This window comes from Streptopelia decaocto (genome assembly GCF_964273445.1).
Source record: "Streptopelia decaocto genome assembly, chromosome: 7".
Taxonomy (NCBI): Eukaryota; Metazoa; Chordata; class Aves; order Columbiformes; family Columbidae; genus Streptopelia; species Streptopelia decaocto.
Window position 1 is genome coordinate 44,528,519 of NC_138661.1, and position 15,911 is coordinate 44,544,429.

The following is a 15,911-nucleotide window of genomic DNA, read 5'->3' on the forward strand; positions in this document are numbered from 1 at the left end:
GGCGCCCTGCGGAGACACGGCAGACGCCTCACTCAACTCACACCCTGTTTCTCCCATTAAAACAAGGGACTGAAAATTCGTTCCGGCTCCTGCATTGCATCAGTGGCAAAAGCACTGCAGGAACCCCTCCTGTGTTATATCGCACCCCCAGGGTATTGCAAAGTACACGTGAAGGTATTCAATACATGGCTGAGGTGAGCAGACATTCAAAAAAGTCAAGGCAATTTAGGTGAAAAAAAAAGGGATTCCCTGCTGCAGTTTGGGAAATGCAGATGAGAGCAAGGACCCAAACCTCAGCCTGGTACCACCACACAGCCCGGGGCAGAGGCTCCACCAGCCCCTGCTGGACACCACCTCACTGCCCCAGTGCCAGGCGGCTGCACCTGCTGCTCCCTCAGACACAGCTTTCCAAACACCTTCAACAGTTAGAAAATCATTATTCGTAAATAACTGCTTCTTCTTAATAGCTTAATTAATAGTTTATTTTGTATTCCAGTGATTTTAAAATATCAGCACTGTAAACATCACTGCCAGGAAGACAGATTAATAAAAGCTTTAGTTTTGGCATGTAAAAGTATAGTCAGTTTCACTGCATTATTATTTATGATAAAGGATAATCAGGCATTTGAATATACAGGCAAACATTTTAAGGAAAAAGAAACACATTAAAGATTCAGAGTAAATTCCATTTTATTTGTTTTACAAAGTCAAAGATACAGGTTGTTTAGTCCAATGCTTCCACATCAGATCCAGAGCAAACCAAGTCATGTGCTCTTACAGAACTAATACCACTGACTTCACCACCCCGTTCAAAAAAAATTAAGAAAACTATGGCGTAGAGTCTGTGTCTCAGATTTGATCAGCACCATTGCATCGGTATTCAGGTTTTTTCAATGTACAGAAATGTTAGCCCCAAATCATGTCTCAGTACAAGATGTTTCACTTCAAAATCAGAGCTTGAAATTATTCTCTCAAGGACGGAAAACAACCTCCACTCTTCAACCACAGGAAATCACCACAGAAGACACTGGTAGCTGCTTGCAATTTGATTTGCCTTGCAAATTTCAGTGCATTTTATGGTTATAAAAAGGAATGTCAGAGACCAAAATCTTTATTTAGACAGTGGGTAAATACAGACAAGTGCATACTTCTCATTTACTCTGATCCTTTTCTCCTGGAGTCAGGCAACTCAAGCCCCACCAGAGCACTCAGTTTTAGAACAAAACCATGAAATAGATCAGTTAAACACAATGGAATTTGATAGTGTTCTACATTTAAAGAAGTTTACTGGTTCTAATTTTTAAAGCCGTCTCAAACATTTCAGATTCACATTTCAAAAGGCCTCACCAAAAAGACAAACTAAAGGAATCATGGCTGACAAGGACAGTAACTCGTTTCAAGCTCTGCATTTAAAGCACCCATAATCTTTTACACAGCAACCAGCATGTAACACATTACTTGTGACATTTATCTACATTGTGTTATCACCATCTATTACAAAGATCAGGCACTGAACTTTTAAAAATATTATTTAAAATAATAAAGATTACATATTACCGAAAAGTTAGAATCCATATCCAGGAACCAAGAATTTAAATACTTTTTGCAATGTTATTTTATGTATATATTTATAGATGAGCAATTACACTCATTCTGGCTTTTGGCGCACTTCCCTCAAGTCCATAACCAAAAATCACATTGGACCGTGTAAGCAGGGGAACGCTCACGAGCTGGCTGACAAGGCAGAATCCTTGCAAGTACCCAAAACCTGAGCTGGGAAAACGTTACACTCTGTCAATAATGCTGGGTCACCTTTTTTTTCCCTGCTTCCTTCCCACTCATCCCCACCTGTCCAGGAAATACTTCAGAACTACTGTGTTTCTGTCCATCACCCGCACACAGTATGTGTGATGGACACTATATAAACCCAGTTGTTCCTCAACAGCACAGTGTGTGATCAAGTCCATGTAATTATTTCTTAAAGCATGGTGCAATTTTAGTCCAAAGCACTTCCCCCCTCATAATGTGTATAAACAAATAAAGCCTATTTTAAAATCAATATTAGAAGTCAGTCTTGTTTCATCTCTATCCTAAAAACAAGACTTATGCTTGTTAGAAAGTACACCTACAATTGGAGATGTTTAAAACATTAGGTCTACTCTTGGTGCTGCAGCACAGGTATGGAACCTGCAGGAGCTCCTTGCTTCCAAGGTCAACTTGCCTCCAACTTACTTCTCCTTCATTTTTTTCAAATAACGAGCCCGTATTCCTTTGTTTGTTTTCATGAGGAAATTAATGATAGTAGGTGCAGGTAGAAGAGAGAAGATCCATCCCTAAAAAAAAAAAAAAAAAAAAAAAAAAAGGAGGGAAGTCTCAGCTTTTTATAGCCCGTACTAAATGAAAAGTAACAGTTAGCAGCACACACAAACATTGCTAAATTATGATTACAAGCTAAAGAATATTTAATATTCAAAATTATTCTTTACTCTTCTTCCCTGATAAACACATTCCAGATTCTTGCGTTTTCCAAGGTGACTTACCATGAGCGCATGGGGTAGGCACCCGTTGGTCTGGGACTGCAGGCCGACCGTGCCCAGCGCAGCTCTGACATACGTTTCGGGACTGGGCTTATCAAAGGTTGGCTTGCGGATTTTGGACATTTTTGTTGCCACGTAATATGGTAGAACACTCTGCACATAGGAAAGATCATGTTAAGCAGAGAATGCTTAATGAAAGATTAACTTACACATCCATCAAGGAACTAAAATTGTTGGAAATCAGGTAACCTGTTTCCTGAATTCTAGCTTGAGCTAGTAGTCTTTGCCATTCTGGTTAAAAAAAAAAAAAAAATCACAATGTACAGTATCAAAAGCATTTTTAATCAGATATCTCGTAGGCCACATTTGGAATGTGAAGGATAGATGACTCAGTGGTCTGTTGACAGTCAGCATCCCCAGTTGGGGCCCTAGAAAAACTACCCCTGCAAGCCTATGGCTGAAAAGCCTTTCTTAAAATTTGTAAGTGCAAAACTTCATTCCAGCTGTTTAACAGGTAATACTGCAGTATCGCTTCTCTGTAGTAAACCCCCAATGCTTGCTTGGGAAGGAGGTGCAGGATGCAAGACAGGGAGTTTTATATACTTTAGTAACAGCTCCTCAGTTTGGTACCTGTACAAAGAGAAACATGGAGGCAGGAGGAAGAAGGAAAGGGAACGTCAGAAGCCTTGGAAAACTGAGCTTTTAGCTCCACAGGAGGGCTTGGAGGAAGGAGGAGGTGTCAGTACTAGAGCAGAAGACCTCAAGGACAGAGGGGGGAAAAAAAAAAAAAAAAAATCAGAAAGTGGGGCACGGTTAATGCACTTTTATAGCAATGCTTGGAAGAAACAGAAAAAGTGATGGTGGGTCTCAGAACTACCTGGCCCTGACATAATGGAAAAGCAGGAGGAAGCAGCATGGGTGACAGAGGGACACTGGTACCACAAGGGCATGCCTGTGGTAGGGCAAGATAGACCCGGGGGATCCAAAACCACATTCCACCTATCTTCAGCTCATGCTACTGGAGAAGGAACAGGAAATGCATGTATAGTTGCACACAGGGAAGCAACCATCTTTCCTCATAGTTATGGTTTTGGCATTGCTTTTAGCTTGTCCTGAATCTAGACTTCTAAAAAAAAAAAAAAAACCCAAACACCAAACCAAAAAGTCCTGGTCTATAGCCACTCAATCAGATATTGCCATAACAGATCTCACAAGCTTCGAAAGGTTGGAAGGTTACCACTTTGAAACGGATCTCCTAAAACACTGACAGTTTGTCTGTAGTTATACTAGTGATTCAACACATGCAGTCACTACTGCCCATCACAGTAGCGAGCACTGTGATCCATGTACCTTTACAGCAGATGCCCAAGAAGTGTGTGTCCAATTACACTACACTAATAGATCTCAAAATGAGAACACCATTTCAAAACTCAGTATATTCAGGCAAGTTACAGCTTGGAAACCTGCTTCCCCTTGTTAGCCTCTTAAAGAACAATGGCCACACATGCTTGACCTCAGAAACATCAGCTTTACTGTCATGCTCTCAGAAGCACAGCCTGGGGGGAAAGGATCACATGAACTCTCATTGACTAGCTATCCATGCCACGGCTGTGCACATTTCAACAGGAATCAGACCACCGCAAAGTATTGGTATATCTGCTCATTTCTTCACCTTAGAACATTAAAATTGTGCACTTCTCTCTATACATAGGACTTTCAAAAATATACTGCATGAGTCCACTTTCAAATGGAGACTTGAACTGCAGAAGCATAAGTGGTTACCATTGCCTTTAAAGTTGCCAAAAGTTTTCTTATCCAAGCATTTATAGCTATTCATTCTGTTACCATAACAGCATAAGTACCTATAGTTTCAGTTCCAGAATATGAACCTCATCCATTTTACAAATTACACTTCTAAACTCAATCTCTAGTTTGGTGTTAAAAACAAAAAACAAACAAAAAATCCAAAACCAAACAAAACCACCCAAACCACAAATAAACAAAAACCCCCAAAACAAAAACAAACAAACAAAACCCCCCACAAAACAAACCAACCAACCAAAACAAAACAAACAAAAAACCCAAACCAAGCAAACAAAAAAACCCACCAACCCAATTCTAAGCTTCTTATTCATGACCAAATTATATCTGCAACATCCCCATGCTGGCTGGCATGATGGTTATGGTTAAGATTTATTTCCTGTCTTCCTCTGCTCAAAACAGACTTCACAGGTGAACTGCAGTACCCAGTTAAGCCACTGGATAGCATGAAAGGGAAAACAATTGTGTGTGAGAATATTTGAAAAAAGCAAGCATACAGGAGCACTACTGGATAGCTATTTATCCACAGACTTCAAGGCACACAAATATGGATTACACTCCAGCACTTTTTTTTCCTCCCAAATGCTCTCTAGAAAACAGAGACAGGTATTTAGTTTCAGAAAGATTTACCATCTTCCCTTTAACTGTGCTATATTTTAACAGCTATGAAGAAACCTGTTGAATCCATTAAATTAGTTTTCTTCCTTTCTTCCTCCCCACAAAGATCTCAGACATTCATGAACTGTATCTACAACTAGCATGACATTAAAAGTCTTTTGCTGCCTTAAAGCCTTTTGGCATTTTGTATTCAGGCAGGTATAAACACACACCACCTGGGGCAAGAAACTGTACAGAAAATTCTTTGTCTTTATCCAGAATGAGCTTCGCCTGCTCTCCAGTTTCAAAACATGCCTTAAAAGTAGCTTATGTCAATACAATATCTCTTTCTACCTTAAAACACTTCCTAGTGCTTAACAGCTCTCATGCTTATTGAAACTGGCCAGTACTCAGAACTGGGGTCTTGAATATTTTATAAATGCAAGAACTACCAATTATGCTACATTCAAACGAAAATAAGCCCCCAAAAGTCAGAATAGTTCATTTACACAATTTTATCACCTATTTTACCTTACTTTTTAAAAAGACCTGAACTCTCTGTTTCCAAAGAAGTCTCCTGCTACTTCTCTGTGGGAAAAAGGAGGATGGGCACATGAAAAGGAAATGGAATAATTGCAACAACCAAAGCTGAGCTGTACAGAACACTAAAGAGCAAAGCTAAAGTCTTTGGAAGAAGGCAATACCATTAGTCTGGTGAAATCACACTTTTGTAAATACCTGGAGAGAGAGATGGGCTTGTTCAGTGTGGTGAAAAAAAGGCTTGTGGTGACCCCATACCTGCCTGTAGTTATTTCAAGGGCAGTTATGAAGATGAGAGCCAAACTCTTCCTGGTACTGCCAGATAAAATAGCAAGAGGCAAACCCACCAATTTTGGCTGTGAGCTTTCAGACTGGACAATAGGAAAAAGCCATTTGCTAGGAGAACAGTGCAACTTAAATATGAGAAGAAACTTCTTCTCAGTGAGGGTGACAGAGCACTGGAACATGTTGCCCGGGAAGGTTGTGGAGTCTCCTACTCTGGAGACATTCAAAACCCGCCTGGACACATTCCTGTGTAACCTCATCCAGGTATTTCTGCTCCGGCAGGAGGATTGGACTAGATGATCTTTTGAGGTCCCTTCCAATCCCCAACATTCTGTGATTCTGTGTGTGAGAGGTCACCCCCGCCCTTGAAGGCTTTCAAAGTCTGGCTGGATAAAGCCACAACTAGCCTGTGAGCAATCCCACAGCTAACGCTAGGAGAACAGGAGGAGACTAGAAAACTTGCTAGAGATCCCTCCAAACACACAATTCCATGACTCTGTCATCTGATATTTTATATAGTGGATATGGTAGAATAAAACAGGTGGAAGCTTTCAGTATTCCACTTTTACTATGGATAGTAATGAAGTATGGAGGGGGAAATGCTAATAATGACTGAAGTTTTTTAAAAAAAAAAAAAGTAAAAGAAAGGGGAAAAGAGCCAAGTATAATAATATTTTAGACATACTCAAAGACCAAAGGTTTCACAAGAGTCTGCAGAAACCTTTCAGAGTTTTTTCAAAAAGTCTTGGGACAAGTCCTTCTTTTCTTCATCATTCCTTTTATTTGCCTCTTTCTCTCCATGTAAACACATGCAGAATTTTAACCTATACTATTACTGTGCTGCTTCTGTAAAATTAAGCAGGACTGTCAGCCAGAAAGAATATATTTTTAATATAAAGATGCCTGCATTTCAATAAAAGCACTATATACTGTCAAAACTAAGGTTCCACAGAGAAGGCAATGCACTTGAGTAAAACCGATCTACCTTAGGTTGAAGTTCCGAGATTTGTAAAACATCACCTGTACAGTGTTTCTGCTTTTCGGGCAGGGGTACTCTGCAGGTATTGGCATAGTAAAAGTTAACTGGTTTAAATGGTGATCTCAACTGGAAGTGTAGGCCGGGAATTAAAAGCACTGTATTTCTGAGGGTCAGAGAGATCAACTTCAAAGAATCGATGCAGAGATGCAGTCTTCCAGAGGGCTTGAAGAAGATAGGTCAGGAAGGTACTTGTAATATTCATTAGTGGTTTATAGTGACTTAGGCTGGAACAAGAAGACAAGGACATGGACTGCAATAAAATTAGCATAACAAATTGAAGCTGTGACAGCTATCGGTCATCAGGCCCACATAACTCAGAATGACAATTTACTCTCTACATTCAGAGGCAAAAAAGCAGTGCTGTCAGGAACTCAGCACCCTTGGCCAATGCAGGAGTTACAAAGAGACAGATTACCACAACCTGTTAAGTTTTGTACAGGAAAACATAGTTGTTGATGCAAAAAGCCAGATGCAATTCTTCATTTGTTCAAAGTGTTAAAAATGTAAGACATTAAAAAGTTTTCTTCTAGCTTTTCCATATCCAAAAGCTACAAAAGCTTTCCCATACTACCTACATTCATATTGCGTTTAATGCCTTTAGCCAAGCACGAGTTACTAGGCTATTTACCTTTTCAGTTTCAATATGTACTCCATAGACATAAGCAAGCAGTACCTGCTCCTTCTTCATTTTCCTCTCAAACCTACAAACTAGTATTTAAGCAAAATTTGGGGAGGAGGAGACTGCCTGGTTACAAATGCACATAGGAACAAAATGTCAGAGATGTAACAACTCTCTCTCTTGCAAGCATCCTCTCCTAAATACTTTTACACTGAGGTAACTGTCAGCAGCTTTGTCTGAAAAAACACTAGAAATGAGAAATAGCTTAGATATCATACCACAGCGCGCACACACACACAAAAAAGCAAGCATCACACCCAGTTCCATTGCCAGTGAAGCTGTGTGGTAAAGGAGCCCATGCCTCCCAGTTCATAGGTAGGCTTGAGCAGGAAAGAAATCCTACCAGAAGACTTTGTATTATCGACGCAGGAAAGAGACATACTCTACTAGTTCCTTTGGTCTCATTTGGAGACTGTGACCACAGATTAAAGGAGGGTCTCATTGCATGTAGATGAAATGGATCAGAAGAACAGCTGTCTGATAATGAAGCTAAATCTGCACGTAATACAACTTGAAGCACACTGAGGAGAAGAGTAAAAGTAAAAAAAAAGCTGTAAGGAACTTCCAGTATGGTAAAAATTGACTTATAGCTCAATAGATTGTGGCTGAAGCCAAGAAAAGGTTTGGAAAGCTCTGTGAGAAGTAACAAGGAAACACAAACCACTAAAAATTGCTTCAACTTAATCCACTTCAAGAACTCAGAGCACACACAAACCACCCTGTATGCTGAACACACACCTGTTCAGAGTGCTGCCTCTTTGTGCATCCTCATTGCTGCACACTGATCTATCTGTAGGTACACCCCAGGTGCCAGGGCACAACACCAGGCACGCTGAGGAGAAGTCACGCTTTGGGAGCTCTGCAGCAAGTTATCATCTATTACCAACATTAATGTCACCTAGTCTGTCCTTGAGAAGGCCTATAACAACAGTAGTTAGAAGGCTTTCAGGGACCACTTTTGCTAGCTTCTCCACTGCCAACAGACCCCAAAATAAACAGCATCCCTTTAAGATGTTCGCATTAAAGGGTCAGTGACTGCATGGGTATAGCTCATCCAGCAATTGTCTTTTTTCTTAATGCAATCCTCCCTCAGAGACTGAGACAGGACATTATATTGAACATCTGGGCCTAAACACCTGGATACTAAACTGCAGGACATTTCCTGGTGACAAGTTTTTGTTTTGCTATGTATGCTTAAAGGGAAAAAAAAAAATCTAGAAAGTCAAAAAGGTAACATAGTCTTAAGGTGATAACTTCTCTATTGTTTTAGCCAGTAACGAAAGTCGTACTCTCGTACTTAATGATTGCACAAATAAGATAGATAACTTTGTGCCTTACTCCTCATAGGGCCTTCAGAGTTCAGATGTTTTTGAGAACTATGGTACAGAACAGGGGAATCGCAGGCACGGACATAGGCTAGTCCTCTTTTTAAGAAGATCTCTAACTAAATTTTAAAAAGATACACCACTATCTCCACAGTACAGGTAAGATCTTATACTGCCTTCATCAAACTGACTTGCTCTGGAGAGCAACAGGTGGAATAAGTAACGGAAAACCTCAGTGTTTGTGACCAAAGCTGGAAATTCCAGCTGCATTTTGGAAGCAAAAACTAAGAGTATGTGAGAAGTTATATTAAAGCAAAATCCCATGACGCTGTGCAAGACTGGCTTGGTTTCTTTTTATGCTCCAAAAATAATTAAAATCGGGGAAGGTAAAAAGTGAAGGGAAAAAAGCAAGACTTATTGGTAACATAGAAACCTAGTATTAAAGAAAGTTAAATCAGTCTATTACACACAAAGAGTCTTTGAGGCTTTTGTTTGTTCTTGCTACTATGCTTTTCCTAGCAGTTGATTCACTGACACTGCGGGGAACGGACTGCTACTGTCCGAGTCTTTTGAGCAGTTATCCATTTAATCTCTGTACAAATGCACTCCAAAAGTGCATTCCAGTAGATTAAGTTGTATAAAGATGTATTCTACAGAGCTGCATACAGTTTTATGATGTATTTTGTACTTAAAAGTTCAATTATCACCATCAGATTAAAAAAAGCCACACACACAACCCCCCCACCCCAATAAAACCATCACCACGGTTTTTGTTGCTTCAAGACACATTGTTTCAGAATAATTTTTAAAAGTTGCTCATGGGATCAAATTAAATCCTTACCTTAGTCTGTGTCACTTATTAATGAATAAGAGAATATGCTGATTCCTTTTTGTTACCAAGACACCGATGTTTCTGTGGTAACCACGCTCACACAAACAAACTACTCACCTGCACAATGATGCCCTTGCTCTTGTACTCCGCGTGGAGGCCTCGGGAGAAGTAGTCCACAAAAGCCTCGAAAGAAAAGGGAAACATGCAGCATGCTACACATTAAAATGGAAACTATAGTTTGCAAGTTCTTGTAAGCATATTTTATTTACTGTTTATAGTTCCTGTTTTCAAAGTGAAAAACCTTAGGTTTTCAAATAAACTTTGCAAATTGGAGCAATGCCATCTGAACAGAAACCCTATGCTTACAAAGCATTTTCACAGAAGTGAGGCTCAATCTAAACAAACAAAACCCTTTTTAATTTAGAAGGAAAATGAACTAGGTTTGTTACATAAAACCTACTTAGAAAAGGAAAATAAGACTTTGTATGTTCACATTATTCACTACATATGTCATCTCCAGAGACGACTTTTTAAGAGTGATTTCAGTAGGTTTCTCTTGTGCAGGGTTTTTTAAAGTGTTTAAATACTTCACCTTATGCCTTTACACTTTTAAGAAATGCCACCCTACGGTGATACTTCGTAGTCCTGATGTCCACCTCCACAGATTCTCTTTCCAACTTCTGGAAGTTTTAGAAATTACAAGACTAAGGGTTTAAAGAAAAAGTGAAAAGGCTTAAAAGGTGGATGGTAGTACCTGCCTTGAAGGTGCCCTCACAGCTGAAATAACCATGTCCATAACCATGCTGAGAAAGTATTGTCCTCATAGACCAACACAACTCAGCAGTTTAAACCAGCATAGATGCCCCTCCTGGAGTTCTTCTAAACCACCTTTCTACTCTTTTCTCCTGCAAAATATCAGGTTCCACTGTGGTTTCTTGTTTTAGTGAAACAATACAGCCAAGTAGGATGAATGGAGTACCTTCAACTGAAGGAACTAAACTATCTTATCCATGCTTGAAACTAAAACAAACACTAAATAAATTAATTTATGTATTTAAGAAGGAATTGCTTTAGACCAGTTTCAAAACAAACAGCAAAGCTCTAGTATTCCACTTCCTTTACAGTCTTCCTTTGCCGACCATGTCATCACTGGATTAACTGAAACCAGGGCTTAAAGTTTGCCATCCCCAGTGTTTTTCCTATTAAGGTCATCCTACTGAATTCAGTCTATACAAGAAGCTACTGGGCTGTTTCTACAGACATTTTTCTGAGCATATGCAAGATCTGAAAGAAAACTAGATTTTGCTGTGTAGCAAACAGGTCCTTTTATTCTTCAAGTTGCATGTACAAGCTAGAAGGAATCCCATTAAACCAAAAAAGCTTATCTTCTGTCCAACTGTTCTTTCCTTCTCCTTTTCCTCCAAGTATAAGTTCTTAATGAAACCCAGTATTCAACAAGTCTCTGAAAATCAGGCACAGCAGCAATGATGCAAGTGGGCTGGTTATGCTCATGTGACAATCAGGCAACTTGCATAGACATGCAAATAGTTTGGTGCAGTCCCCGAACACAGTTGCCAGACATTTGTGTGATAACTGCACAAAATATATCAATAAGCTATTGAAAATAAATTTAAATAACTATATTGTGTTAATCAAACAGCTTTGATCATTCAAATTTCTAACTATTTTTAAGTGGCAGAGTCCTGAAATCAGATACTGCCTCAAACAGGGAGAGACAGTATAGAGACTGTCACCTCTACTGGTTGCAAAGGGCTTGCAATAAGGAGAATGTTCATTTTACATTAGGAGGAAAAGCAGCTTCCAGTATCTAAATAAACATTGGAGTTTTTCTTCTTGAAGAGTTTAAGATAAGGTGTGTTTTCTGCCTCCAAATGCTCTAGCCTCCCAGCAGCCTCTAACTTAAAACAGTCTTAAGAACGTAATCTAATTAAGCAGCCTCTGAATAAGCAGACAAACATTGCATTAAGAAAACTTCTTCTTGGATATTCAGTAACAAACCCAACTACTACAGATGTGGTGGGGAAGGCAGGGAACAAAACCAAAAAAGTGCAGAAAACCAAGCATATTTCACTTCTCATTACTATTAGTGCAGGTAGATAGGTAAGCCTGTCAAAAATAGAACGATGATTACTTTTAAATTGTCTTGTTTCATTGTAAAATGGGAATTCTCCACAGCAAGGTTAAAGAGACTGTGTCTGTTCCTGTTAATTAGCCAAAGCCATTGACTTAGACCTGAAGGATACTATGCTTTAAAGCCCCTCTATACAGATGAGGAAAAAACATAGAAATTGCAGATACAGGCTTTCTATAGCTACATTAGGGGAGTCACTTTCATGCTTACTAATCTTGCTGTGGTAGAAGATGAGCAGTGCTAAGAATAGGCAAATTACTTAACCTGGAACTGAGTTTCTTAGGGGAAGGGGAAGAATATTCTTAATATTTGAGATTCTCATTTATAAAAAGACTAACTAAATCAGTGTCACTAAAATCAGAAGGTAAATTCTTTCCATAAAGCTGAAGGTACTACCACAACAAAAGTGACCTTTCATATTAAAAGAACCATGCTGTCAGGGAACAGCTATTTCAAGAGCAAATTTTCTCAGCTACAACTAATTCAGGCTTTCATGATTTCTCAACTTAAATATTCCCTCCTTGAGTACAAATAAAATAGGGTGCATCTGCTCCTTTCTGGAAATATGAAGACATTACTGACAGTCTAGAGGAAACATAGGTCTGTTCTGACATGAATGACACTACAGAAGGTTTCTTCATCGTGCCAAGGTTCTGCTTCGACTCTGAAATCCTTGAACTATTTAAGGTAATTATCAGGTGCACCTGAAAAAGCTGTAGTGCCATACAGCTTTAATACCAGTGTCAATGTGTCTTGCCTTTAGTTTTATCACATACACTTCAGTCCTGTACTGTGTACACATACTGTCTTTCCAGTGTTAACTAGAGATCTTTTAGGAGAACATATTAGAAGCCCCTATAATTATCTTTGGGAAAAAAAAAAACACAAAACCCAAAGCAATAAGACCAGCTGCAGAAAGACAAAACTGTCCCAGTGACACAAAGAAAAACCAAAGCAGATAAATTTAAAACTAAATATGGATCTAGAGTAGTAACTTATGAACTGGTAAAATAAACCAGCCTAGTGGGGAAGAAAAATGGAAATTTCAGTAAAAAGAGTGTTCGCTTAAGTAGGGAACTTCTTGATGAACTAAAATTGAGCATATAAGAGACAGAAACAAGGAGAAGTAACAAAAGAGAAGCATAAAACCTTATTAGGTAAAACAAAATCCAAGCTAGGAAAGACTAGCAAAGGACATTAAGGGTAGCAGTGAAAGCTTCAACAGGAAACTAGTTTGAAGAGGCCTTTTAAAGAAATCCGGCTCTGTTGATGAATGAAGGAGACAACCTAAAGGACAGAAAAAGGTTAACGTATTCAACACTTCTCTTGCCTTCACACAGCCAAAGCTTGCGCACATGCCTCTGCATGCACTATCTTTATTTAAAGAAAGGGATAGGCTGAGGCAGCAACAATTCAGGGGCTACTCAGAGAAGCTGGATGTATTCAAATTCATGGAAGCATCATGGATTTACTCCAGAGTGCTGAAAGAACTAGTCTGCATGTATATAAGTCTGCTGTCTAAGATATATGAAAAACTATGGAAATTGGGGGAGGTCTTTGATAACTCGAAGAAGGCTAATATATCCCTCCTTGAAAAGGCAAGAATGATTCCATCAGCTTTAACTCAGTTTGTGGAAAGATCATGGTGCCTTCCTCTTGGAGTTAATTTCCAAGCACATAAAGGACAAGACACAATCAATACAGATTTACCAATGGCAAATTGTGTCTAACTAAATTGCTTTCTACAATGAAGTGGACTAGCTTTGTAGATGAGGTAAACACATTTTTATTTTTTTAAATATTTGCATGTGTGTTTAGATATTTTCACCTCAGTAAAGCTTTTGACACCATCATCTACTGCATTCTCATTCTGAAGTCAAGCAGATATTTGCTGAGAGGACAAACTTCTGGCCAGACAGAAAATTGGCTGGACCACCAGGCTCAAAAGGGCCATGGTTAGCTTGACATCTGGCTGATAACAAGCAGAGAACCCTACAGATCAATATTGAGGCCCATATTCTTCAGTACCTCCTATCAGCAGTCTAGATGATGACACAGAGCACACCCTCAGCGAATCTGCAGATGACAACATTAGACGGAACAGCTGACAAGACAGAGCTTCAGTCCAGACAGACAGACCTTGATAAATTTTGATTGTTAAACATCATGAGATTTCTCGACTGGTATAGAATGAAGTGCAAAATTCCACATACAGAGTGGGATAACACCATGCTTTAATTTTGGTCAAGTAGCAGCCCTCCTGCAAAGAACCTGGAATTTAATGTGGCTGCCAGGGAGAATATAAGCCAATAATCCACTCACCGCAAGAACATTAAATGACATACTGGGCTACATTAGCAGGAGGTACAGTCAGCAGATCAAGGAAAGTTGACTGTTTGGTAATGGCAAGGCCCTAGAGCACTATCCTTTCTCTTACCTGAAACGATAAACTTAAGTCAACTAATAAAAAAGGAGGACAAATGTTCACTTCCAGCAAGCACCGGAGGAGTCCTACTTAAATAAATATATATACATATATATTGAAGATACACATTTTCTGTAAGATTAGGGGGAAAAAAGTTTTAAACTCAAAATAAGAAAGTGTTAAACTTAGTCAATGCCCTTTCTCGGTCTCACACTAAGCTTGCTTGGTACGCTAGCATTCTTTTCCATGTAAAAGTAGAATGCATGATGAAATATATAAAATAGTAATTCCTGTGCCAGTAAACCCTTGCACCCATCTTTCTCTTGACCTACCAGCTTCTACTATTGGAAAAATTTTGGTTAGAAGCTCAGTAGAGTAAGTTCACGAAAGCACCACTAGATGGACACCAAAACATTTATTCCTGTAGTGTTGGCTCATGTTTGACACTTGATTTTAGTGTGGAAAAGAACACTTACCTTGGTTGCAGAGTAAAGAGTCAGCAGTGGAGTTGGATACATCCCAGCAGCTGAGGAGATATTCAGGATTACCCCTTTTGATCTGAAAGGCAGCGAAGATATATTATCATGAAATAAAGGAAACATCTCTCATCTCTCTTCAGAAAATTAATGCAAGCCTAAAGAAAATCTTTAGGATGCAACTAAGATCTGTTTAAAAATCCCAATCAAATCCAAAAATCGAAATTTACTGATGTGACTCTAAGAACAATGTAAGTATTCGAACAGCTGGCATAAGTCAGGAACAACTCCAAGTCCAATATAGCAGGAGAATCAAGGTCCATACATATATATACACAGACACTGGACTGAACTATGCCAAACCAACTGAGTGAAACCGGCACAAATCCGAAATGCGACTTCTAAATTTTAGGCTAGGGTGGCAGAAATAGCAAAACAAGTTTGTTTCATAGTTTACACTTTGGATAATCCCTTTCATGTTCTAAATGTTACTTCATTATGAATCTTCAGGATAAGTAGTATCTGAATCTACTGCTCAAAACAGGAGTGTTTTAATATACTATGGAAGAATTCAGTGGATGACTACAAAAAATAAGAGTTGTTTTATAGCTGTACTACGGTAACACTGAGTGTATTCCACAATAATATTTTGGTAAGGGTACCAGCCTGAAATTTGCTACCACCTGCTCTGCCATGCTTTTCTAAAGCATGTGCAGGTAGGACAGAAAGTAGGACTCCTGGATTTCCCAACCCACTGACGGATTTTGAGCATATCTATTTCTGAGACTAGTTCTACCTACAAAAATAGACATATTATTTAGTACTAGGTAGAAAGAAGAATTAGTTTTAAAAGTTTCAAGGAAATTAGGGCAAATACATGGTTAGAAGGTGCTACCAGACAGTCCAACACAGTGAAAGATGCATCTCTGCTTCTTCCTACCCTGTACTACATTCAAGCCAGTTTACCTGAACATACTAAGTATGCCACGTTTAGTGCGGAGGGAGAACACGCACATGGGCAGGCATCATGCAGCTCAACTCCTTGCATGTTCACAGATTAGCTTCTCACCATATTTGTTCATCTAGGTGTATGCTATGCCACTGCTGCCACAATGATCTAAGCAACCATCTTAACAACAAACAGTTGAGTTTAAGAGACCATTAAAAATTAAAACAATATACCTCTTTCATGACTATAGGTTC

General features: G+C 39.1%; 1 protein-coding gene across 1 annotated transcript in view; it reads right to left on the bottom strand.

Annotated features, from left to right (window-relative positions):
- Window positions 1-672: 672 nt before the first annotated feature.
- The window catches only part of HSD17B12 (hydroxysteroid 17-beta dehydrogenase 12), a gene marked incomplete at its 5' end in the record, with an annotated part of 87,160 nt that continues 71,921 nt past the window's right edge, over window positions 673-15,911 (bottom strand). Inside the window, 4 exon segments of the mRNA XM_082059214.1 lie at window positions 673-2,333; window positions 2,541-2,690; window positions 9,773-9,838; window positions 14,709-14,790. Of these exon segments, the coding sequence (XP_081915340.1) occupies window positions 2,229-2,333; window positions 2,541-2,690; window positions 9,773-9,838; window positions 14,709-14,790 (403 nt within the window). The 3' untranslated portion in view covers window positions 673-2,228.